At 42.3% G+C, this 26,554-nt stretch overlaps 1 protein-coding gene across 5 annotated transcripts in view; it reads left to right on the forward strand.

Moving 5' to 3' along the window:
* The window catches only part of MYO1C (myosin IC), a 59,411-nt gene that overhangs the window by 14,297 nt on the left and 18,560 nt on the right, over positions 1-26,554 (forward strand). For 2 of the 5 annotated variants that reach the window (XM_054847990.1, XM_054847988.1), the window contains exons 2-3: positions 22,360-22,515; positions 23,131-23,246. In XM_054847990.1, coding sequence (XP_054703965.1) covers positions 22,360-22,515; positions 23,131-23,246 — 272 coding nt within the window. Of the gene's footprint in view, positions 1-12,969; positions 13,262-21,142; positions 21,203-22,359; positions 22,516-23,130; positions 23,258-26,554 lie in introns of those variants that run through there. The other 3 variants (XM_054847989.1, XM_054847991.1, XM_054847992.1) reach the window with 3 other exon arrangements.

The raw sequence follows: 26,554 nt of genomic DNA on the forward strand, positions 1-26,554 counted from the left end.
GCCTTTCCTTTCTGAACTCCCACCTGGGTATCCCTTTAGTTCTTCCCATGGCAAGCGCAAGTTGTTTGACTTCTAGGATTGTTCTGGCTCCACCAGCAACTTCTGTTTCCCTGATCTTGCCTCCTAACATTATTGCTTCACTGCTGCTTCTGCTCGGTGAAGGATGCCAACTGAGTCTACCTGTTAGGGTTTTTTCCATGTACTTTTAAGCTATCTGCTTATGCAGTCTTTCACTTAGAATATTTATACTCCCTGACCTACCTCAATCAATTGATGAACTCAGCCTTCAATAAATGCTTTCCCCCTGGAGTGAAACCTGTGTGAGAGATGTAATAATGGTTTTAGAGAGTGTCTGTGCCAGTAATTGCAAAATGGCCAAGCTCTTCTTTGGATATTGTTTTTGTTTCAAAATGAGTATTAGAGTAAGTATATTTTTACATTCATATAATGTTTAGCATGTGAAATTGAGATAACTTTATGCTTGATGCAGTAAGACATGCACCCTGATATAAAAATTTATCATAAATCAAATTTGAGTAGTCATTATGGTTGTGACATGATTTCTGCTTAAAAGAGTATCTTTCATGTCATCATAATATTGTTTCAGATGCAGCTTGCCAGTGTTATTTTAGGTAGTGGAGGGTGTGTACATGCATGTATTTTTCTAAAAACTGTAAGACCTACCGGTATCAAATGTCTGCCCAGTATTTCACAGATTTCACAACTGGCTGTTAGTAGACAAAACTTTTTCTTGGTCTGATTTTTGAGGGAGGGCTGTTTTCACAGCGGCTGCAGCCTTGACTTATGGCCATATAACTAATCATGTTGAGCAGAAACGGGATCCTACTAGTCTCAGCTCCAAATCCTCTCTCCTGACCATGGGACTCTACTTTCTGGACATTGTGTAAAAAAGATTGGTGAAACAAAAGCTCTCATTTCCCCTTATCTAGCTTAATATGTGCAAAGAGCACGCAGCTCTGAAGCAGTGAAATAAGAGAATTGGAATCAGTGTTGTAGTGAGGATTTTGAACAAGAATTCTGCCCGCATGAAGAAGTACCCATAGCATTTAATCTCTGTGTTTTATTCATCCTGGAGCAAGTGTAATTTAAAGTGACACCTCTATAATTGATGAAGTATCTTTTTACCATTTGTTTAATTACCAGTTTCAATGTCTAGAAAGCAGTGGATCAATAATTTACAGTGATGAACTTCCGTGTCCCTCTGTTTTTCTAGTTCAGCCATACAAACAATAGCTCCTGAAACAAACCCTCAAGTTTTGATGCTTTTCTTTTTCTTTAGGTGATTTAAAGGAGCTTAACCTTTTTTCCTGCCACAGGTGTACTCCAACACAACTGAAACTGATGGCAGAGCTCCCACTGACCTCAGCAAAGCAGAGTTAATCTAGGGCTTCCAGTGCCTATTTTATCAGCTCTCATCTTTTTGCAGTCTCCTTTCGTTACTGGAGCTAAGGCTGTGCTCATGTTGTTCCTACAATAGCAAGTGCTGCTGCCCTGGCAATACCTGAGAGCTGTTAGGACAGAAAACTTAAGCAAAGGAACCAAAGCTGCTGCCTGCATTTTGTGTGTATTTCTTACATTATAGTCTTTGATAATAGGTACTGATTTTCCATGGGAGATACCTGTTCTTGAGACTCTTGGACCCTTCTTTCAGGGAAGAGCTCTGAGTCCCTCATGACCCTGGATTTCTCACTTTCCCCAAGGGGTCTTAAAGAATCTGTGCCTGTCGAATCAGAGGAAAGACAGCGTTTACTTCCCAGTGGGATGAGACTTCTGGCAGTTTTGGTGTCCTGGCTACCATGGACAGTGGGGCTTGCTCAGACAGCATCAGCACAAAAGATATTCAACTTCCATGAGTTATCCAAATCCATGTACTTTTAGCAGGATGTGGCCTTACGTGGAAAGGACTCCCACCTACCGCTGGTAGCCTCAAGGCAGAAGGATACCTTTCACTTTTTTTTGTGCATGAGCACAACAGGGTGCTTACCCTTTCCTGTCTCTTATTCTTAGGGGTGCTGGTCCTCATCTGCTGATGGAGAGCAGAATGCTGTGAGACAGTTCATATTTCTGTTAATATCACAACTGTCACAACCAGCTGATGATACTCAAGTAATGCAGCTGTGAATTCCTTCTGGATCTCTTGTTTTAGTTGGAGGTCACAGCCCAGAAGTTTGTTTTGATATGGTAGATGTAAAGGGTCAATAGGAAGATTGCTGGGCCTGCCGGTGGCTAACTATTTTGTCTGCCTCAGTAGGACTTAAGCGGTTTTTTAAGCACTCAATGCAGGATGATAAGTAAATCAGAGCGAGAGAAAGGAAGGATTTGGACCTAGCCACAGCTGTGGAATGAATGTTTCCATTCACTGCATAGGCCCATGTTTATCCAGGTGTGGAACATGCATTCCTGAGGACCACAAAGGACTAGGCTCCTTGATTATCCTTTAGTGTGTATTTTGGGGGTAAGGGGGTTGATTAAATCTATGTCCATGATAACGCAGAAAAACTTGAAAATGATGTGAGCAGGATAGTGTAGTTCTCCTGAGTGAGCAGGGAGTTTAAACCATGTCTTGGAGATGAGGTATTCCTTACACTTCAAAGGGTGCTTACTAAGTTGCAAGCCAATGATTTTTATTTTTTTTTAACATCAATGTGATACTCCTTCTTTTACTTTGAAAAATCTTGATTTAATGTAGCTTTGATTCAATAGGAGTATCAATTTTTAAAATGTTGGAAAACACTATTCTGGATCGTTTGATGAGTGCAAGGTGATGCCAGTGGATGTGGGATGTCCTTCTGAAATGATGTCTGTATTTTTCAGGTGTCCGGGAATACTTTTGCCAACATGATGGCAACTCATCATTCCCTGTTTACTGTTAACTGAGAATATATCTATTTTAGGATAAAAATGTTTGCAGTTCACAAAAACATTAAAGACTTTGTTCACTGTGGGATTTTTGGGGTACCATCAGACTGGTCCGAAGGAGATTACCTCGGACAATACCCTTCATCTGGTGGCTTTTACCCTCTTTTTCAGAAGCAACAGAACAGGCAGGGTAAAGGGAAGCAGCTCAGACATAAGCCAGCTGCAATATCATCTGCCCACGTGCTCCTGTTGGTTGCCAGGCCTCAAATCTGACACGCTGCCAGATAGCCAGTCTGCACTCTGTGTCTACTTTTCTTTCGTCTGCTTTTGGAAATGGCTTAGGCCATTTCTTTTAGCATAATCTGGAATGTCTACATCATTGGATATTCTTATTTTCGGTTCATGATCTAGTTTTACGCCAGACTGTTGTTGGAACTCCTTCCTTAAACTTTTCATAGGGGACTTAATGCCATCACAATAAATGTAAAATGCTCTTTGTTCCCTTACAAAGAAGGGTTTGAAAGTAGTTCAGTACCATATGTGTTCCTAATAGTTTTATTAGAACTTATTTATAACTTTTCACTGTCCCAAAATAACTGCCTGCCTTAGGCCAACAAAGTCAGTTTGGAACAGAGGAAAAAAAAAAAACTGGTAGAAGTACAAATTGTGCCTGTAAACTCCACACTTATCAATCATCAAATTAAAAACTACTCCACTTGTTTGAATGTCTAAAACATTGAATGTACCCTTTTTCTGGGCTCACAGAACTTGGCTCCACTTGGTAGTTTGTAGTTTGCTTACAGCATTGCTAAGTTTGCATTAAAAGAGAGTCACACCCAGAAAGAAAACAAGAACTTGTTTCTCCCAGGTATCGCCCGCTTCTGGCATCAGAATGAAATGTCGCAAGAATATTTGCAGATTGGCCTGTTGAGTTATTTTCCTTAAGGACCCTATAGACATTACATGGAACAACCCTGTGATAGATGTCATTGTACCCTAAATTTGGGGTACAAATTAGAGGGGTACAAATTATACTGATATATACATCTTTATGCTGCTATAAATTTTCTACATTAGGGATTTTGTTATTACACTAACAGGAGTGGGGAGTAGGAGTAGTTGTTGGGGCATCACTCACGTACAAACGATTTTATTAAAAAAAGGAACAATTTCAGGAAATACATTCCATATGTGATCCTCTCTCCTGTGCTTTTAAGGAAAGTTTTAGCAATTTGGCCTGTATTTTTCTGACACTGGAAGCTTGAATATACTAATTTAATCTAGGTATTACCTGTGCTCCAGTCTCCACATAGCAGAAAAGTTGATGGCTTTGACAGCAAAATAGGAGCTCAACGATAGCTTTATTCAGACTTTACAAAAAGGAAAAGCTTCACATTAACTGAAAGAAACAATTCCATTTGGCTGTTTTGCAGGGAGGTATTTCCTTTTCGAACTATTTTTCACAGTACCAAATGGTCTGGTTTCGGGTGTGGTTTGTTTTAATGCAAAACTGCATTGATGAAAGTTGTCAATTAAAAGAAAAAAGGAGAGCATAGGGACAAGTCAGTCAAGTTGTTTCCTTTAAAGCAGTCTGATATAGTAGATAAATCTGTTATTTGGTTTTCTGTAAAATGACATGTGTTGACACAATTAAGAATAATGTCATTTACATAGCCTTCCCTAGGTTTCAGATTTAAGCCACTAAAGAAAATAAAGCAGCTTAAACTTACTGGTTTGGTGTCAGCAGTTCTAAATGGACAGTTCTTCTAGAGAAGAATTTTATGATTATCAATGGTGGCATGGGGGAAATTTGGGATCCTATCAGTATAACAGTAGTAGGGATGGCCGATCTCTGCTTCCAGACTCCTAGTCTCATACCTGCGATTCTTCTCACTTTTTAGAGCCAAGACAAATGTCTTATTTCTCCTGGATCAGACTTTTTGAAACTGAACAAAACTTACTGACTGCATCCTTTGACTTGGCATGAAAAATAAGTAGAGAAGACAATAGTGTTAGGGTCTAGGCTTAAAGTTGAGACTTCATACTGGCTTAAAGGCACAGGGAGCTAGTTCCCAAAACATGTTTTCCAAAATTAATTAACTTTCAGATACCACTGACCACAAGTCAAATATGAAACATCCTCTTGGGACAGAATTGCTGTATGCCTTGGAAAGCTTAACACACCCTTGAGTGCACACCCTTTTCTGGCCAGGTGGTATGGGGACATGGGCAAGGTATGAGCAACCGTGAAGAACATACCCGAGAACCTGGTTACACTGGAGCAATCCTCTGGAACTGTGTAGGGAATTGTAAATCTCACCCTCATCGAGGCTGTGAAGCTCCTAATGCTGTGATGTGGAATAGTGCTTCTGCTGTCAAAACTTTGTCTTACTGTGTGATTGTTAAATCTTTTATAAGGGTAGCCTAGCTTGATTTTTTTTTTTTTTTTTTTTTTAAGGCTCTCAGCCGAGTTTTGCTGTGGCAAAGTGACCATTTCAGCTCAAAGAGGTCTTAGCAGCTAACACACTGAAAATCTTGGCTGGGATTTGGCCTCAAGTTCCTCTAGAAGCTGTGTAACAGGGGCTGCATTTGTAGGCAGAAGAGAGATAGGGTGTAGCAGGGCTATGGATGCAAAATTATTTGTACATTTTGTCGCATATATCTATTGCTGTCAAAAAAGTCTAGGTGATAAACACATCTAGGAATGTATATCGTACTCGTTTCTGTGGCAGCTATGGGTCTGTGTCAGACTGTGTTTGCTCAGCAAGCTTCTCTGCTCTGGGAGGTGAAAGCTTCTGGCCTTATCCAAAGACAAAGCAGAGATTGAAAGATACCCCTGTCCGGGGATCACAGGGAAATGTTCCAGTTGTATCACTTTATTCAAACGAGGTCTTTTTGAGCATTGTTGTAGGAACTCCCTTTCATTTGTATAAGAAGGAGGAAAATCTGCCTTTAACTGGGCTTGCAGGTTTTGTGGCTGTTGAAGTGATAGCGAAAAGTGTGTGTTGGAGCTACAGACAGCTCCAGACAGAAGTCAGTCTGACAGTTTTGCTGAGACATACACAGCGCATTGTAGTTACATGCAACTGCTGCTAAAACTATTGGCCTGCAAGATATTAATACATACAATCATGTGGGAACACTTTGAAAATTAAGTTCAATGGCTCCTTCCACAGGTCCCCAACATCTTTAGAGAATGAGCAAGAGAGCTGTCCAGTTCACAAAACGCAGCAGCAAGCAGTTGTGCTCGATGGATCTCCTGCCCAGGAAGGGCAGGTAGGGGAGCTGTCAGCCTTCCTTCTGCGTTAGCACTGGCCACGTCATGCTTTACGATGTGGCTGTGTCTGTTCCTGCCCTTTCCATATCAGAGATGTGCTCAGCCTCGCTTTGCAGGTGCTGTTTTGTAGGTTTTAAAGCCTGTTCTTTTTCCTCCTATAAAGAAAAGCAAGGGCATGATAGAAAAAGGACAGAGCAGCTCTAATTTGTAGATTTAGTTTTCTATTTTGGGCTGTGGGAGAGGCCCCTCTCTGCTCAGGAGAGAAGAGTCACAGGTTAAGTGCTGCCCGTCTCTATGGAGAGGAACCTTAGGCCTTCCTGAAGTGTACTGATGTGCGAAGAACTGCTCTGCCAGTTGTATCCCTTCTCGGTCCTCTTGTATGTTCTTCTTTTCCAGACTGCAAACAGTTTAGTGCTGATCTGGCCTTATATAGTAATTTCCTATTATTAGAAACATTTCCTTGGGATCTTTGCTCAGGGAGTAGCACAGGGAAATCCTGTTTCCTTCATCTAACATGCAGGCAAAGCACCAGTGCTCACTCTTTCCTTATCTAGTGTCAGTAGAACAAGAAGTTTTTGTTATGATATGCTTTCCAGTCTTAATCCCTTTCTAGCACTAAGCCTCTTTTGAGAAATGCAGAAAAAGAAATTTGAAGGAATAGGAACTGTCAGGCACCAATGTGAGCTGTAAAGTGTTGGCTACAGCCTGTAAGTTCTGCCTGTTCTTTCTCTGCGATCTTTTTCTCTCTCGGGTTTAGCCGTCCAAAGGCTTTGGAAAACAAATTCTCTTTTTTGTGTTGGCTTGTGTGAAAAATAGTGTGATAGGATATTTCACCTGGGTCTGCCAGGGTATGGATAGAAAGCTAATGGCTGTGTTAAAAAAGAGGAACAATTACACATTAAGGAGGGAGAAGCTTTTGTTTTGTGTGCAACAAGAGCATGTTTTTAAAGGAGAGATTGGTCACTGAAAGCCCAGAGATACGTGCAGGCTTTGAACACTTAATTTTTCCTGTGAAAACATTTTTTCCCCTTAAAAGGAAGATGTAGGTCTGGCCACTGGGAGTGACTGTTTAGAAAGTCAGTTGGGAGGAATGCGCATCAGCTGGGCTGAGTCAGGCTGTTTGTATTAACAGCTCCCTCAAAACGGCTCTTCTTCTTCTTGCCACAGACTCTGCAGGGGACCTGCTTAAAATGATTATATCAAAGTAAGGGCAAAGCAATCAAATTGAATTAATTGTTGTTTTTAAACTCTTTGCTATTGAAGTAAGTTCAACAATTACTGTTGGATTCAGAACGGGTCGAGTGTGTTTGTAAAATCAGCTGAAGAGGCGGCTGTCTTGCAGCCCAGTAAAACACCCAACAGAGCCGTAACTCAGGGCAGCGCGAGTGGGACGCAGTGAGGGTAGCCACGTGCATGAGACAAACTGGCAACGTATTAAGGGCATCTGGTAATTCTAAAGTGGGACTTTGTTCTGATGGTCACTGTCAAAGCCAGTCATCCATTTCTGTTTCATTGGTTCAGCAGAGAGCAACAACAAGGAAAATTTATCTTAATTTGTTAGATTAACCCAGTTACAGTTTTCACTCACGTCATAGACCCAGAATTATTGTGTGTGTGCAGAAGCCATAACTAAATATGAGTGCTGTGTATGTGCTTTTTAACCTGCTGTTTCTCAAATGCATCTAGCATCAGAGGTGTCAAAATAGTAAATAGCACTTACAGAGAAAGTGTAGGAGTCCAAGGAGAGGTGTGCATCTCCTTCTTAATTTTTTGTAATATTCCATTTTTTTGTAATATTATTGTTTATTTGTGAAGGACTGAGCTTGGGAAGAAGAGATGTTTAGTGTTCTCACTGTTGAACCTTTCTTGAAACAAACAAAACCAGTATTGACAGTTTTAGGCATTACAAAGCATAAATTAGAATCCAAAATAATAATTTAAATATTCTTTGTCTTCTGGTTTTTGAACCCTTTTGGCCACACCTATCATGTTTTTAAGCTTTTGTCTATAATCGTGCAGACACCTTCACAGAGAATCGGAGAATTTGGAGAACTGGTGATGTCATGAAGTTTGCAGTAAAGTTAAGGAACTTTACCATCTTGAGACACCTTTTGAGTGAGTAGGATGGGCTTTTGATTTAACCTTTAGAGGTCTCAGTCTCATAACTGACCAGCAATGTTGTGTCTCCAGTGACCAATGCCCTATGTGCAGCTTCTCTTCGTAACTACTTGTTTGGGGGACAGCTGGCTACTCTCTGCATGGGGAAAGAGGAGATGTGTTAATATGAACAAAAAGAAGGTAGAAACCAGACAATTCTTAGCAGAGCTGATGGTATGGGGAAGAGGTTCTGCCTTATCAAACCTGTTACAATATTTAGTATTGGTTCTTTGGCACGGCGTTGATTTATCCAGTTATCGTGCAGTCAGATGTTCATCCTCTGCTGGAACAGGGCTTTTTTCCTAAGCAATGGGCAAAATGTCCTTCAGAACTTCCAGTTTCTGCTATAGGGTGTCTTAGGAATGCGAGGCATTTTAATCAGTTTTAAATCAGTATAGTTTGGGCAGCAGAACATGTGTGATAGGTTAAAGAAATTTCTATTTTTATTTAAGATGTTCCTCTGACCTGCAAGAGGAAGGGCTCTCAAATTCCTGGCCTGTTTAGGGTGGTTTGTTTCCCATGGTATCTTTGCCAAGTGCTTTCTAATTATGGAATGTGTGTTATTCTGTAGTTCTTTTGCAAGGCAGAAATAATGAATATTATAAAAATCCAGAAAAAAAAAAAAGATATGTATTGATAGATGACCTTGACAGCTTTTGCTTTTGGAATAACGTAGATGTGATCTACGTTGATTTTTTGAATAGCATAAGCCCAAGCCAGCGCCTCTTACCTCCAGATTTATATTGTGCAGTGGAATCCGCAAAGCAGAGGGGAAGACTGATTTGCTGATGCCAGTTTTATGGGGCCAAACTCCTTTTTTTCAGTAGAACCACTGCTTGCGGGTGTAGCTTAGCAAGTCACGCACTGCTCTGTGAGCCTGTCGGAGCAGGGCTGACAGGAAAGGTTTCCAGTCCCCTTGCTTTGAATGTGAAATTGTATGCAGGGAATCAGCTGCTTATCAGCAACAAGCAGAGCAATCCCAGTGCTCTAATCCAGGGTTTATGTGAGTCACTTCTGACTGGTGAGTCCTGGAAAACTTGATTCATACCTCTGCCTGTAGTTGCCTGTAGTAGTGATACAGACCTAGCCAGCCATCCTCAGCAGAAATCACAGACAAGGGCTGGGCTCTGTTGCTGGAAAGGAGGAGCCTGGTTTTATCACCTTAATAGCCTGGGATCAAGATCTTTTAAATCAAAATTATGGTGGTTATCTCTGCTTTCCGGTTATTTTTTTCCCCTCCCAATTTAGGCTAACTCACAGGCAGGAGTGTTTTCCTTGCTAACAAGAGCTGGGCAGTAGTTTGGCTACAGAAGAAAACCCAACGTTTTGAGTAAAGGTCTTCACAGTGAATAAATAAATAAAAGGTTTCTCCTGCATAAAAAAGCCAAGGGAAATATGTAAGGATGTACTTCCGAATATCGGGTTCTTATATATTCGCCTCTTACGTGGCATTTTCAATGATGAGATGTGTTCTGAGAAGTGTTAGGAGGTGTAAACTAGGGGAAAGGTGAAGTTGTTAATATGAAGATAACTCTGTGCCAATGCATAACTTAAAATTATAACATGAATTTTATTGACTCTGTGGTGTTTGGCTACAACTAGGCTGATTTGAGGAATGTTGATGGAGAACTGACATTCTCTTCCTGAAGAATCAGAGCCACCAGGCTACAGTTCTAATTATACTTGGAAAACTCCTGGCTCAGGGCTTGGTGTTGTGATTTAGTAATGGCTAATGTGGCTCAGTTCATGAACTGTAGCTTATATTACCTTTGATCTTGCCTGTACTCCTGCACTGAGCAGGGCTTTGGAGTGTTGTCTGTTTCTTTCAATGCTCTGACATAAACCAACGCTAAACGCATCTCTGAAATATGTCCTGAGGCTGCCTCCGTTAAAAATTCACCTAACTCCTCAGTTGGTTGATGATAAGAAGTGAATAAAAATCATGCCAAATAGAGTTGTGCAAGAATTGAGAGGTACTACGAACAATTTTTTCAAAATGGAATCTAATGAGGGCGGAAGAGCTGGTGGCACCACCGCTCTCTTCAGAACAGTTACCCAGACTTCATCACAAATCCTTGCGACCGTTGGCACCTTCTTCCTGTGGCAAATGATGCCCACCACAGTGCAGGATCTCTGGGATCAATGCCTTGGGGCAGAGCTAATTAGAGGGGAGTGCTGCACTGAACCACTGACAACATCTGCTATGTTGGTTTTAAATAGCCTCCTGTCTGAGTAGTGGCCATGCATGGCCTTGGTTTACTTTACTTGCTTTACTTTAAAGCTTTTTAGCTTTTTTGCTTTAAATCTTTTTATTTCAAAGCTTGACTTTACCCTTTCTGTAATAGAATTTGAAAAGTATGCATTTTGATAAGAAAAAAACCCCCACCAAACCTTCTTTAAGCAGAGCTGACTCCAGATAGTGCCAGTCATGAAATATCAGCAGTTGAGCTTGGGAATGATTTCATGGGTCTGTGTGTTCAATGTTTAGAAAATCTGCCTGTTGGTGCTGCAAAATTTGGGTGACTGCCACAAGGGACCACTTTAAATGGATTCCAACTGAGATATTTGTCATGTTGGTTCTGGACAGATAGGTAGAGTAGGGCTTACTCAGTGGTGCTGTATGCTGCCTGGGGTCCTGCAAGCATGTCTGATCTGAGACTAATACACCTAAAGGCCAAAGAGCCTTTTGGAGAAAGGGAATTGGTTTATTTCTACTTTCGTCTTTATCCTATGATCATGAAAAAAGCCTTCCACGCCTAGAAAAGGAAAGTGAAAATAAGATGAAATAAATAATATCCTCCAAAAGGATCTTATGATGACAAAAGGGTATTATTCAGTTTGCCACCTCTGTTCACCTGCTTATGGTAGTGAACTGGTGATGATAGCTGACATTGTGTGATAGTGACTTCAGCGTGATACGTGAATTTCAGAAGTATTTGAGCAGATGCAAGAGAGAGTCTGCAGTAGTCTCTTTTCAGAAGACCATGCACAGCAGGAAAGACTATATTCCCATTAATTTTGATAAGGTTCCTGTGGAAAATTAGGTGTTGTTTGCTCAGGGCAGATGTGGCTGCATGCCTTTAGAGCAAATGACCTCTGAAAATTCAGCTGATGAGTTTGTAGTGTTAGACTAAGTTTGAGACCCTCCTGACTGCAGGTGAAAGCTGGGTGTTTTGCCTTGTGTGTGTGTGCAGGACCTTGTATGTTGTGGATAAACCTGCATCTATTTTGTAGCTGTTTGCCATGTTCTTGGCTAATTGTAAAGTCCCATATTACAGATTCCTCAGAGAGGGGTCTGTTAGGAGAGTGGTATAAAGGAGAAATGGATGGCAATGTGCTTTGTGCAGATTGTCATTATCTCTGCTGGGAGACTTGCTGACAGACACCCATCTTTGTTAGCTGCTACAAGTTGGATCAAATGACTGACTAATTTTTTTAGTCACTTGATGCTTGGAAATGGAGGGTAAGGGCAGAAGGTACCTCCTTCAGGGGTCTGCCTGCCTCCAGTGCAGCTGCCAGATAGCAGCTTTGTGTGCTCCTATGAACTACTTGTCACCTGAAATACCTGAAGGGTACTGTACTTGGGCTGGGCCCTGTGCCAGGGCAGTGTGCTATCTGTAACAGAGCTATAGCTTTATTTGCTGTACCGGTAATTTATTTTAGGATGGATGCATAGCTTAGACCGTTGAGGACCAAAATAATTAATAGAATCATAGAATAATTTAGGTTGGGAGGGACCTGTGGAGATCTCTGGTCCAACCCCACATCAGAGAAGGGACAATTTAGATCAGGTTGTTCAGGCATTGTCTGGTTGAGTCTTAAATATCTCCAAGGATGGAGTTTCACAACTTCTTGGCCCCTGTTCCAGTATTTGACAGCACTCATTGTGAAAAAAATTTCCTAATATCTCACTGGAATTTCCCTTCTTCCAGCTTGTGTCTATTTGCATTTCTCGTCCTTTCATTTTTCCACCTAATGCTAGCAAAGGCTGCATATACATTTTGATTTTGGTCAGAATGCCCTTAACTCTGGGTGGTGGTGGTTTTCTACACTCTTGCTCTAGCTGTGGCCAGTAAGTTTTTTGTGTGGGACCAAACCCTTATGGCCTCAGAGACAGCTAAACGTGCTACTTCTGTTTGCAAGGCCTGGACATCTAAGGGCAACAGTGGCTTGACTGTGTCCTACAAGGAAGGGTCTTGCTTGGTAGCGCAGGTTACTTTGTGATAAGGACCTCAGAGACCTCCAGATAAAGTGGGTGTTTTGAGGGTGGATGTCTCAAAATGTTTCTGGAATAAATCCTGAGCCAATATGCTAAGTCCTTGCAAGGGCAGACAAGGCAAACTACGTCTTACCCTGGACTCTTTAGGGTCATTTGATTGGTTGAGAGTGCGATTACAAGTGTAATTGTACGCCCAGGAGATTTTGCTGTGGTTGGGGGTGAGTTGGGAGTGGGTTCAGTATCACCTCTTGCTGCTGCTGCTGTTTCAGTGCAAAAACTTGCCATAATGGAGCATATCGCTTCCTGTCCTGTTTGCTGTGGTTTCGCGTGTTGGGCTCTGCACCAGGTTTTCCAGGGCCTGTGATTACTTTTCTTTCCGTTTCTCCTTGTCATCGGGTAGCAGGGACTCCGCAGGCAGGCTGCAGGCAGAGGACAGCTGACTTCTCTTGGGCTGCCTCTCATGATCCCTGCGCGTCGTCTCTCCTCTTTGGCAGGGGAGGAGAGTTCCTCTCCCTCTCCTTGGAAAACGCCCTCTCCAGGATGCTCCAGTAGGAGCTGGTGGGAGGGAGGGAGTTCTGACTGCACCGAAAATGTCATGAAAAAAAAAAAAAGCAACTGACAGAAGAGAGAACTTGTCCTCAGATTCCTGCTTTTTGCAGCAGCGTAAACTAAGTCTCCGCAAGTGCTGCGGGAGCTCGCAGGAGGCAGAAATGAAGTTCAGAGGCGCGGTAAGATTTATTCAACTGTTTTGGTGGTTTTGCAGCTTTCAGATGTGTATCTAGTCTGAGAAGAAGGGAGATTTTTAAGATTTTCTTTGGGAAAGTGAAATGCTTCAGCCTGCTTTGCGAAAGACCCTTTCATTGCAAAGTTAGGTGAAAGGGTTGAAATAGGATTAAAAAAAAGGGAGATCCATGTTTTGAGGAGGAAGCCAAGGTGGGAGTTGAGAAAGTGGGAACAGAGGGGGAAAGCTGTGTGCTGCGTTAGGACAGAAGAAAGGGTGGAGCTTTTGCTTGGGTGGAAGGGGCATGAGGATGTGAATGTACCGTACTGGTGCTGGGCTCTGCTTGTGTCCTTCCCAGGGACATGGGCTTCTTTCGCTGTGACTACCACCCATGGGGACGGCAGGAAATACCTGCTTAAGGACTCATTGCCACTCAGTTCCTCCAGGGTGTATTTACTTTAGCAAAACTTTGTCCGTGTTTTTGTGGCAACCAGAAAGCCTGGGTCTGCGTACTGCTTTCAGGACAACCACTGGGAGCTTAGAAAAATGAGTATGTGGCAAAAGATTGAGAAGACTAGGACTGTTACCTGGAAAAAGAGATGAGTGAGAGGGGACGGGAAAAAATAATATATAAAATAGTGCCACAGAGAAGGCAGGTCGTGAGCTCCCTTTTTCTGTGTTATAACACAGGAAGAGGGACATTCAGTTACGTTAAAAGTTACCAGAGATGCGAAGATTATTTTCATACAATACATAATTGGGCCATGGAATTCACTGACATTGGAAGATGTTGAGGTCAAGAACAAGGGAATGTTATAAAAAGGAGTGTATGTGGGCTTTTGTCTGGATAAGAATGTTCAAGGCTTTAATTGGTAAACTTACCAAATTTAGGAAGACAAGGATTGAAAACGTCATGTCTGTAGATGTAAGCATTCTGACTGTTGAAGAAGACTTACAATGGGACAGGACTATCCCAAACCTGCTCAGTCTAGAGATCCTTGCATGTTTTCCCCAAATAGTCTGGTGCTGACCACTGTCTGAGAAAGGGTCTTAGTGATGAAGGGAAGCACAGAGCTTCTGGAGGACCTGCCTTGTTCCTCCCTGTGGCAGCACATTTGAAGATGGAGACGATCGTGCTCAAGAGACTTGTGTGTGGATTTCTCTTGGCATGGAGGATGGTGGAGCCAGCAAACCTCTGTACAGCAGTGGATACAGAGAAAGGATTTAAGATGTGATACGTGCGAGTGTGACAAGCAGTGTTGTTGTCTAGGGTGGTGCTTGATATTCTCCGAGAGAATATGTGGGTGTGGAAGTGCCCTTCACGTGCCCCGGGAATGCACTGGAGTGCTTGTTCTGTTTGGAAAGTTTTACTATCTTTGAAAGACATAATGGTCTGAAATGGTTGTGTGGGGCGTGTGGAATCCAGTGAAGGTGGGAACATCTGGTGTGGGGAAGGCTAGAGTGCTGCAAGGGTAAGACTGTGAGGCCCACGGTATTGGTAGTTACAGACGAAAGGATGCGTAGGAATCCAGAGGGGAATACAACAGCAGTTACCAAAGAGCAGTGAACAGAGGTGCAGGGTCAGCACCCCATTGCTGCAAGCTGGAAGAACAAGTGCATGCCATGATTCTTACCTGTAGGCCAGTGTTTGAGTTTCTGCTCCCCTCACCTGTTCAGTCTGATCTGGAAGTCAATTGCAAAACTTACTTGGAAGGACAGTGATGTGATTTTTTTGCTTTTTATGCCATCCATTTGTCTTCTGGAACTACTGTGGGATGCACAGGCCTGTGACCTGAGGTCAGAGGTAGTACTGCTATGCATACTGTGATCAGCAACATCCTCTAACTAGCAACAGCTTGTGTCATCTGTTCAAGAGCAAAAATGTCAGCTCCCTAAAAATAGAAATTCAGCCTATTTACTTTTTCAGACTTGGTGATCTTTCTGGTTTGCCTAGCTCTTTTTTCTTACTGCTATTTTATCTTTAGCTTGTTGATTGAAATATCAGCATCCCCTCTTAGGGCTAAAGTTTTTCCTCTCCTTCAAACCAGTTCTTATAATTGCCTTTTTCTTTTCATTGCTAATTGCTTCTCTTTTTTCCTAACGTACTTCCACCCCCAAAAAACCAAAACCAAACAAAACCCCTAAAGTCTAGAGAATATAATTATGTTATAAACATTGAAAAAATATATTACCTGCTTGCCTTGCAAACCTCCATGGTTTTCTTTGGTTTATGGTCCATCATAATTTGCATTTCTAATTTACATTTGAGCTCCTTAGATGAATTCTTACTATTCTAAATGTTGCAAATGTCAAATGTTATTGATTAATATATTAAGTCATAATTAATTGCAGCAACATCTGCACCCTGCATTATTGTTTTTCAAAAGATTAAATTTTTGCTTTCACAGTTCTAACTCCCCACGACCTACATGCATTTAATAGATACTTAAAATAATGCACACAGTCTGATACATTGCTCACGTTTCCCATTCTGCTTTGCATTTTAGGGGGTAGGAGATTAAATGGTTCTATAGTTTGGAGAGGGATGGAGGCAGAACTTTAACTTCTAGGCAATTTCTAGTGGGAACATAGGAAATCTTTGTGAAAGCAGAATAAGCTTGCTTACCCTGTATTTCTGATTAGTCTATGTTTTAATGTATTCTGGTTTGTCCCTACTTAAAATATGGAAGACTTCAAAATAAATTGTTTACAGAAATTAGTGGAGGAGGCAGCAATTCTCTCTCCTTAATATAATTTTTTGAATAGTGTATAGTTAAAACCATTCAACATGTGTTTTGGGATTGGGAGGGAAGCATCAGAGAGGGAGAACCAGATTCTGAGCATGGGCAAGTGCTCCCTGACTCCAGACATTCCTTTGTTGGCTATGTATTGCTCTAAAAGAAGCAAGAATAAAAACTGATTCTGCTATAAATGGGCTTTGAGTGGCAGCTGCTGACATGGTAACTTTTTTCACAAGTTGAAGTTATTCCCTTAACTCTACTAGTCTGTGTCATCAGAGTTGTTATGTGGTTTTGATCCAGTGTGATCTGACAGTTCTGATTTCTCTCAAGTCATCTGCTCAGAACAGCTTACCACCTTGTGGGACATACTGCACTCTTCATTGGGCTTACATAATTCAAAGCAAAATAAAACATTTTATTTTGTTATTACATTTTTTCCTTAAACAAGTCCAATACATGAGATCTGGGTCATATAAATTATTGTCTGAGCTCAGATGGCTTCAGGAAGCGCAGCTAGATCCATATGGTTGGTTGCAGAGGATTTTTACATGAGATACAGAGCTGCCTCTCAGGGAACCCTCTTTCCAACCCAGCTGTTGACTGACAGTTTTCTGTGTCCAAACCGTGCAGCTAACTTTGTGTGGCAAAAGGGAGGAGGATCCTAAGCGGCTGCACTTCAATCGGTCAGGGATTCGCTGGCAGTTGGCAAGTGCTTGACTAAGATCCCTTGGTCCGGGTCCACCTCAGTTGTTTTCATTATTGCTTTCTCCATGCAAAAGGAAAGAAGAGCTATCCCATTCTGCACCTCAGGAACTGAGGCCTGGATAAAACAGTTAATTTTTGTCTGCTCTGCTGTCTAGCCCGTGCCGTGTCCAAACCCTTTCCCAGGGTGTAGAGTGGAGTAGAAATCAGAGGATTTTTTTTTTCCTTTTTTTTTTTCCTTCCTGCAGCTTTGGCATGGCAGTAAAGAATGTCATGCTATCCAGGAGACAAATGTGTTTTAACTGCCACCTCCCCACAAGAAGTTCGTTCTTGGTTCAGACTTCTTATTGTCTTCCAGAATCTAATCTGAATTTCCCTTCCCACTCACATTTGGTTCTTGCCTGTTCTTCCGTTCCCGGCTTTGTAACTATTTCTGTAACCCGTAGATCAATCATCTTTCACTTGATACCAAGATAAAGATGCCTGCCTCTTCCCATAGGGCACCCGCTTCCTGTGGTCGTTGTAGTGCAAGTCTCCTGGTCTGCTGAATGGATACTAGATAATTTGTAAAAATGTATGTTTTAATATTTTCCTTTGGCAATACATTTTTAGATGTTGAAGCAGAAATCTTGTTTACGTCATGTGACCTTTCTTTCTAAATCAGCTGATTATAAACCTTCCCTGCTCCGTATAAGACCATTCACTTTGAGAGCTCCAGGTCTTTTCGGAGGCATCACTCTTGGATGCTCCAGGAAGGGAGTGAGAGTTGCCTGAGCTGCCAGGTTCTGCCTGTTCTCTCAGTGGTCAGCAGCACTTGTGTGTCTGGAATTGCTGTGCCAACACTGACCATTCAGGTACCCCTCTGGGAAAATCAAGGCTGGGAAATTTTGGTGTAAAAGATTCCTTCCTACACACATTGGACTACTGGGTATTGCACTGGGGGGGAGTTTCTTGCTCAGTTCACATCAGCCCTGAACTCCTGTGCTTGTGGCAGTTGCCCTCCATCTTCCACCACAAAAGAAAATTTCCCCGATGTGCTCTGACTGACTCAAATACTTTGGCTTTTGTTGTGCAGAGCAAAAGGTCCTGTGATTCATTTTGAGGTGTATTAGATCTCCAAGTCCTAAGCAGAGGAAAGTCTTTGTCATACTTTGGCATTTAGCATAGTTTAAAAGAAAAATACTTGCTTACACCTTCACAGTACCATGTCAGAAACTTACAGTTCGGTTTAGGAAACTCTTTGGTATAGTCTTGAGTGCTTTCGTACTCCCAGGAGCTGGTTGTGAAGGGTATTTTTTGGTCTTGTTGACTCTTGTATGAATACTGAGAAAGGCTGGAACCTCAGCCAATGTAAACCTGGCTCTGCAGGCGACATTCAGCAGCACCAATTTGCACCAGCTGAACGTCTTTCCCAAAATTTAATCACACGGAAGAAAAAGGCATGTGGAAGTAGTACTGCTTTGGTAATTGCACTGGCTTGGTCCCCACCATTCAGGAGTGACGGCTTTTCCTTTCCTGGCAGTGAGCCACTGTTGTGCTAGCGGCTCTGGAGAAGAGATTAAAAGCAAGGAGTGGGTTAAAATAGTGTGGGAATGAGTCCCTTGGAACTGTACCTCCGGGTGGGTTTGAGAAACACAGTGGCAAAAGTCAGCTTGTTCTCTCTCAAGCAGGAGTGACCATTGGGACAGTGATTTTAGTATGGGATGAAAGGCCAGTTTGAGAGAACGCACAGGCACTCCTAAGCCCACAGGCACTGAGATCAGATGGAGATTGTGGAAATTTTTGCAATTCTCTGTTTGCAGCCGTGCTGGGTGTGGCATTAGCATGTATATCCTACAAAGGTTGCAATCCTTAGCCTGTTCCTCGTTTTGATTCCTATAGGCAGGGTGAAGTTGCACATGGCTGAGCTAACCTAACTACCTGTTACTGTCAAAAGGGCACCTGTGCTCCCTTTCCTCCTTGCCCTGCGTCTGACACTCACCTTGATCCCATGGTAAGGTGATTCAGGCAGAAAAATACCAGCTTCTTTTTTCCTGGTCATTGTTTTGCCAGTTTAGTGAGTTGCATTGGTTCAGCTCAGAGACAGGTAATTGTGTTAATGTGTGCCAGGGAGGCAAAGTCCAAAGGAGGGGATGTGTTCCGGTTTGGTGGTGGTGAGCCCTTAGACTGCACCTAACTTGCCTCTTAGGTGGTAGTTTCACAAGTACTTAAAAATGGCAGAAACCAGCCCTGCTGCTGAATTGCTTGTTCCTACCTGTCAGTGCTGCGGTTCTCAATCCTGTGTCACTGTATCTGTCGGCCATTGCGAGTGATTATGTGTGGAACCAGTGTGGGAAAATGACCTGGATTAAAATAAAATCTGAGTGAGTTTTAATCTGTGTCAGATTTCCAGTCTAGCTTATTACACAAGTACCAGAGCCAGTGCAAGCCAAAGGGTGCAGCTGCACAGAGGGCAGGTGGGACGGTCCTTTGGCCTGTGTTCTCGCTGTCAGAACAGCTCGTCTACTGCTGTACTCTCTTAGCAGCTACAAGGAAAACTGATTTTCACAAGGAAAGGTCTAATCAGACCCCCACAGCCTTTATTCTTCTAATTATCTGGAATACATACTTCCTGCCACAGGGCTTTGTCCAAGCTGATCTCTTGCATAGCACAGAGCAGAGGATGTTGTAAATGAACTGTACGTCAGCTGGAGGCGCTTTGGCAGAGATAAATCTATCCGCTGCAAAGACGCTAAGGGAGCCAGTACTGTCCATAGGCAAACTGCTTTAATGGTTAATTAGCTTCACTGTAACATATTTAACCCCCCAGACTGGGTTTTCTAGCATTAATTTACAGCCACCAGATTTGATGTCTGCCTGCTAACATAAAATAACTAACATTTTAGTTAATTTATTCAGTGCCTTAGAGTCACACTCATCATTCAGTAGGAACACATGGTCATCATTGTGATTATTTTTTCTAGATAGTGTCGTCTTTCCCTGCTTTCTTCCTTCTGCATTGCTGTTTTATTTCCATTTTGCAAAAAGGATTTATTTTCACCACCTTTTACATTGCATCTGTTGAAGTTATTGGCAGTCAAATAGTTAATGTTGACGTTTTAAGTTGATGGTAGACTTGGACAATAAAGCAAATGAGCAATTGCTGGCATAGAGAGGCACATATTGCTGAGCTGTGGTTTATGACTGACGTTTATATTTGCATTGAATTTAGGCTTGGGAGGATACAACACTGTGATTAAAATTTATATTCTGGAGAATCTGACTGCAATCATGTCAACTAGGTAACCTGGTCGCATTTAATTATTGCTGAAAAGTTGCATTTAGTTTTGAGATTTTTTTTAGACTGACTGAAAATTTCAGGTAGTTACTTTGTTCTCACGGAGAGAAGTTGGAGTTGAATGAGAAGAAAAAAGTGTGGAGGAAACTGAAAGCTACTTAGCCTTAAATGCCTGTCCCAGAGGAGGCGGCTGAAGTGCAATTTTCTGTGTTGCAAGTAGGATAGATTGCTTCTTCCTTAGGCTGGATGTGTACAGCTGGGATCAGTTTGTCCTGAGCTGGAGGGAGTGGCTGATGAAAGAGCTGCTGAAACTGCTAAGTGACGTTTTCTGTGAAAGTCTTTAGGATTATATAAACTTGGATTAACTGTGTGAGGATGGAAGCTTCTCAGTCATTTTTGAGGCAGCTGTATTTTAAAACTGTATTCGTAAACTTACCCACTTGAAAACCAGTTATTTTCTTTTGGTTTTTCCTTTGTTCCCATTCCCTTGTCCAAACCTGCTCCAGGATTGCACTGCTCTGATAGAAGGGTTCTACTTTCTCAGCAGAGTTTATTTGTGATTTATCTATTTCTTTTGCCAGTGCTGTCCTTTACCTCACCACCTTTCTTCTCCAGGGCTTGTCCCTTTTCTCTTCACCTTGGCACAGAGGGTAGAAGGTGGCAACAAAGCACTTTGCTGAAGGTGTGGAGGAATTGGCTTGGAAAGTTTTGGGCATTTAAAAAAGGATTAATTATGACACAGTATCTGCAGAATTCCTCTCAACCTGGATCTTTCAAAGCTTAGAAATCAGGCCTTCCAGACCATGAGACTAATTGGAAAAAACAAAAAGGGAAATTAAAATGATGTTTCTTTTGTGGTGTTTGAACCATTAGAGTGGATCTGGAGTTGAGATTTCCTAGTAGCAAGTTGTAGGAACTAATTTTTCTTTCTGAAAGCTGCTGGTTTCATGCAGTCACTTATGCCCAGGCACTTGGCTTTTGGGAAGAAAGCCACTTATAACTTGCAGAAATAGGCAAAACTGCATTCGTAAATGATTAAGTCTCAACAGCTGCAGACTGAGGGAATTTGCACCCTTTTGGGCCCAAACTTAGAGTTCAGTGGGTCAACAAAAGGTAAATTTTCTTCTGACAAAGATTGTTTTTATTTTTTTCCCCTGCATGCCATCAGTCCCTGTGCTCTGACCACTGTTATATCTTGAGAAGGAACAGAAAGGAACTACCTGACAACGTGAGTCAGCAAAAAAACCATCTACATGATTGTGCAGGGTTTTGGGGCTGGATGACAGTGTTGCAGCAGGCATCTGGCATTCCCAGTTTGTAACACTAATACAGGAGAGGGTGCCTGGGTATTGCTGTTAGCACGTGAGCCTGTTTAGGAACAAGCACCAGTGGTGTTTGTGCCAGTGATGGCAATGTCGCAGGATTTAACAACAGATTCTCTGAAATGCATTAGTGCTTTAGAGAAATGATTTAGGAGAAGAGTGCTTGTGGTGAGGAGTTTACAAAGAAAGAAGGATTTAAGAATATGATAAGGAAATGCAGACAGATGTGAGGCAAATTGTTTAATACGTCGTATCTCCCGTCTCTGATTTCTGTAGTATGCCTCATACATTGTCTGTCACATCTGATTGCCTTTAGTAGAAATTTTCCCTGCACGTAGCGACTGAGTGACTTGGTGCACATTTCCTCTCCCTGTTGTAGTACACGAGGCTGAGTGAAAGAAGTCAGCAGACCTGTGTTTTCCAAAGATGGTTGTATCTGAACCATATAACATTGAAAATGTAACCTTTAAAAGAGGGTCAGGGAATAGAAGTTGCTTGATGCATGGGATAGATGTTAGTGTCACAGTAAATTCAGTGGCATGGGATGCAGAAATACCCATTTCTCATTAGTTCTGAATTTTCCCATTGGGTGTCTTGCTAAAGCTTTTAAATTGGTCAGCGCTGTGAAGCTGTTTGCTCATGAGATGAATCATCATTAGTCATAAAAGATTCCTTACCTCGAAACGACTTCCCGCTATGAAATGAGAGAGAAAAGTAGAGTGAACATATTTCAGTCTCACTCCTGCTAAAGGATGCCTGTGAAAGGAAATCCAAGTTTTATTCTCTTTATGAAATGCATGTTTGATTGACTGATTCCTTTAAAGCGATTGGAAATTTAGCAATAACTTTTCCCTAATGCTGGCTTGTCTTCCATCAAAGCAATTAGTTATAAACCAATTGATAAATTGATACATTGACTAGTGTTTTCAACAGTAGCAGGGTTATTCTGATATCCTCTCCTGTTTATAGGTTGTCCATGGGTAATTGTGGTTAATTGTTGTGGACTCGGTGAGCTCTGTACAAAGCCACAGTTATCCCAACCTTCCTCTGCTTTTGGTTGCAGGGAGCGGGGACTAACGGTATTCGGCTGACCATGGAGAGCGCTCTGACGGCCCGTGACCGTGTGGGGGTGCAGGATTTTGTCCTGCTTGAGAACTTCACCAGTGAAGCAGCATTTATTGAAAATCTGCGTAAGCGCTTCAAGGAGAATCTGATCTATGTGAGTAGCAGAGTGATGGATGCCAAAGTGTTCATCAGTGACCTGAATTTGAGTGTTTGCTGCAGAAGATGTACCATAGCTTTGCTCTGCAGCTGGATTTGGAGATGGTGGTATCAGCTTTAATAGACCATGGTTGCTTGTGTCAGAACTAGTCTGGGATACTGTCACGTTAAGAGATGTAGGGACTCAGTGCAGTGCTCCACTTGAGGTCTGCTGGCATTTATAGCTCTTGCCAGCACTGAAATCCAACTCACACCCCATTCTTCCATTTCATGAATTCGTTCCGTGATGGGCTTTCAGCAGCCCCAGGCTTGAACTTGGTCCTAAATGGTATATCAGAAATAATCTGGTATTCTTGCTTGTTAGAAGCACTGAAACCGTTTGCAGGTGCCAAGATAGCATATCTAGCATAACTCCCGCAATGTCATTCTCGCTGCACTACGAGGTTGCTTCTTCAGCACCCTTGGCCGCTTCGGAAGCGCTCAGCAGCATCCCCAAGTCCACGGCCACAGGCAGCCCTTGTCAACAACATACGGCCTTCAGAGCAGTCTGGGCTCGCGGAGAATCTGCTGCCAGACCTTCTGTAACCTCTCTACTTTGTGTTCTCTTTTTCAGACATACATTGGCTCAGTTCTGGTGTCTGTTAATCCGTACAAGGAACTGGAAATCTACAGCAAGCAGAACATGGAACGATACCGTGGTGTCAGCTTCTATGAAGTTTCTCCTCACCTGTGAGTGGCCTGTGGGTAAACAGTGCAGTTTGTGCCCTTTCCACACAGGCGTGTGCAATAATGACATGTGAAAACAAGCAAATAGAACTCTTCCTTGTCCCAGATACGACACTACAAGTCATAGGGATATAAAGGATCCTTCGGAGGGTGTGGTGTACAGCTCTTTCTATTCCTGTTCGTCTCTCCAAAGAGGATGAGTTGCCTTTGCAAGAGCGGTATTTGGAAAGGGAGTTGGTTCCTTCCTGGCTGGAGGAACAGAGCTGCTTATCCAGCCCTGGCAGGACAGGAGTTCATTGTTCCAGGGTTACTTGGGGTCTGCGTGTCGTGGCTGTGAGTTTCCCCTGCTGCTACGTTGCTCATTCAGCACAGGGCTAACTAGGGGAAAGAGTGTATCTGTATGTGTGGTGGTTTCTTTCCTACCTCTGCTGTTACTGCCTGACCAATATTTATCTGGTATTTCCCTCGTTGCTAAGATACCGTCAGCCTGTTGGAACAAGGAATGTATTTATTTACGTGGTCTGGCTGGATGAGCATTCCCAATTTCCCATTTTAAAAAAAAAAAAAGTTTGAGGTTTAAAGTTATTTTTAAAAGCATTTGAATTTTTGTGCCAGACTGAAAGAGAAAGATGACTGAGAGCTGAGGACATTTGGCTCCAAGATGTTTTCTTTCAGGACCAAGGGCCAAATTTGGAGCACCTCTTGGAGGTTTTTTTGTGGTGGTGGGTTTTGTTTTGTTTTGTTTTTAAAGAGGTCTTGGAAGAGTAAATGATATTATTTTTGAGTGAACTATTTGGATTGTTTCTTATTCCTGGCACATAGCCCAGGAGAGTAAGCAAAACAGAATGCACTGCAAGCACAGAGGAGAGAAACACCATTATTTGGGAAAGACTGAACACTGTATTTGTTATGGTAAAAATGTGGGGGTTTTATAGTTTATAAACTATAGTTTATAGTTCTTGTGTGGACTTACATGGGGGATGATTAAACCTGAAAAATGCCCTCAGTTATCCTCTTAATCTAGATGTGTCAATACATCGTGCCTGTGTGCAGGTGCCCCAAATAAGAGATCTGCCCCAAGAAAATAACTGGCCGGCGGCTTATATCGGTATTAGGCAGTTCCTGGTGAAGCACCTGAGAGGTGCAGACGTAGCAGTTCTGCCGCAGGTGTCCAGCCTCACCCCCAGCCTTAACTCTGCTGTCAGCTCTTGCAAATCGCTGTTGGTTACCCTCAGTCCTGCTTTCCAGGCAGAGACCTGGCCTGGGTGCAGCCACTTTGGCCTCTGATCAGGGCACTCTTAAGGGCTTCTTTGTCCTTCGGTGAGAATTTTGTGATTCTCTGGAAAATCGTTGGGACTGTGGCTACCTTTTTGTGTGTGCAGTGAGTACGGGACTGAGTGTGATTGTGATGCTGATGTATAGCATGGAGCGCTAAGCAGCTCTGCTTTACTTCCTGTATGTGCTACACATAGTGACTTAAATCATAAAGTAGCTGATTATTTCTTAGGCTGTTCTCTTTCTTTTTTTAACTAGTCCTGTAAGAAATTGTAAAATGTGAAGCTCATAAGTAAACCTTCGAGAACTCCGGTACCGAACACCAGTGCTGCTCCAACTGGGAAAACAGTATTTTTTGTTAACTGTTTTTATTGTTCCATTAAAAAACATTACATTATTTGATTACTTATGCATTTAAAAATATTCTGAGGAGCACTGAAATGCTCTGTAGCGTAGTACTCTGTGCTTCTCCTTTTACAGTATTCGTACTATTTCAGGTGTCTTTTCTCCTCTTATTCTAAACTGATTCTAGAAAGCCAAAATACTTCAGTATTGCTTCAAAATAGTTTAAGGCTAGGCCTGAGCACTGAGTTCTCTGGGAAGTGCGTCACACATAGTCATTCAAAGGAGAAAAAGTTATCCCTGTGGGCTTGAAACACAGCATACTTCCCAGAGTGATCTGTCACATCCTGCCCTATTTATAGCTTGCTGGGGGTTCAGAGATGGTGACTACAAATGGGACTATAAACATCTCTAAGTAGAGTGATTCTGTATGTGGTAGGCATGACCGCTAGCTTTTTGCATGATCTTACAGTACTATAAAACCACCCAATGAAGGCACACAGTCTAGAGGCAGTTCTTAAATTTTAAATTAAATTTACATTTATTCAACTGTTTTCAAAATACTCCTGAGAAAGAATTCAGATGGGAAGAGAAGGACTTGATGACTTTAGTGGGGTAAGTGTGCAGTTGTGTTGCTAGGTAGCTCATTGGTGTTGCCTTAGCACCAAGTATTAATAGACTCGAGAAGGCCATGGCTGTTATTTTGGTGTAATTATTTCTAATTAATTTCACAGTATGAGAGTTTGGAGGGGAAAAAAAAAGCAAAGCTACTAAAAGGTTGTCAAGTGTATAAAGACAGGATATCTGCTTGATCACCACATGTAAGATGGCTGAAAATATTGTTATGGAGGTCGTCTTATATGAGTGCATTTTGGAGGGCTGATGCTCCTCTCTTCTCTTGTCTTCTTCCATTGCATATATCTGGTCCTTCTTTTCCTCTCTCCCTCTGTAAGCGGTTGCTAGCATTGTCAGACTCATCCACGGGCTCTCTGGTGTTGTAAAAGTGTTTGTGATTCTTGGTATAAGATCCTTTGGTCTGTTGTGGGGAGGAAAAGAGAAGAGAAAGAAAATGCAACAAAGGAAGAAGCAGGCTCCGGGGCCAGAAGCAGTAAACCTGGGCTGTACGCAGGCAGGAGGAACTGGCTGGTGTTTTGGGTGGTGTTTGGCCTAGGTTGGATGGTAATTTATGTAGCCTGCAGGATGCTTATCAGTCTGTGCTGGCTTACTCAATTCTTCCTACAGTCCAAGAGAAGCTGCAAGAGGTTGGGCTATTCAGGAGCCACCCAGATAGAAAAGTGCAGTTGTGACCTTCTGAGTGTGTCATCACTTAAAAAATAAGCTAGAATAAAGATTGATGGAAAACAAGATGTTCCCTGAATGTAAAGCTTTTTTGTCCTGCTGTACCAATGTTGAGAGTTTATGTTTATTTAGAAAAGTAAGTTTGTCTGCACTATTTAGTCATCTTCTACAAAAAGTCTTCTCGTCAGAGTCAAAAGAACAGTTTTTAAAGTATTTGATAGATTTGTTCTATCACCCTGCAGAAACTTGGCCCGGTGGTTAAGATGTGCATAAATATGTCAGAAAGTGTTCACAGCAGTCTCCTGTCTCATCACCAGCGTGCAGAAGCAACACGCTCTTTCCCATCCTGTGGATACATGCTTCTTTTTGAGGTTTCTCTGCTAGGGCTTCTCACT

This window comes from Grus americana, chromosome 19 (genome assembly GCF_028858705.1).
Source record: "Grus americana isolate bGruAme1 chromosome 19, bGruAme1.mat, whole genome shotgun sequence".
Lineage (NCBI taxonomy): Eukaryota > Metazoa > Chordata > Aves > Gruiformes > Gruidae > Grus > Grus americana.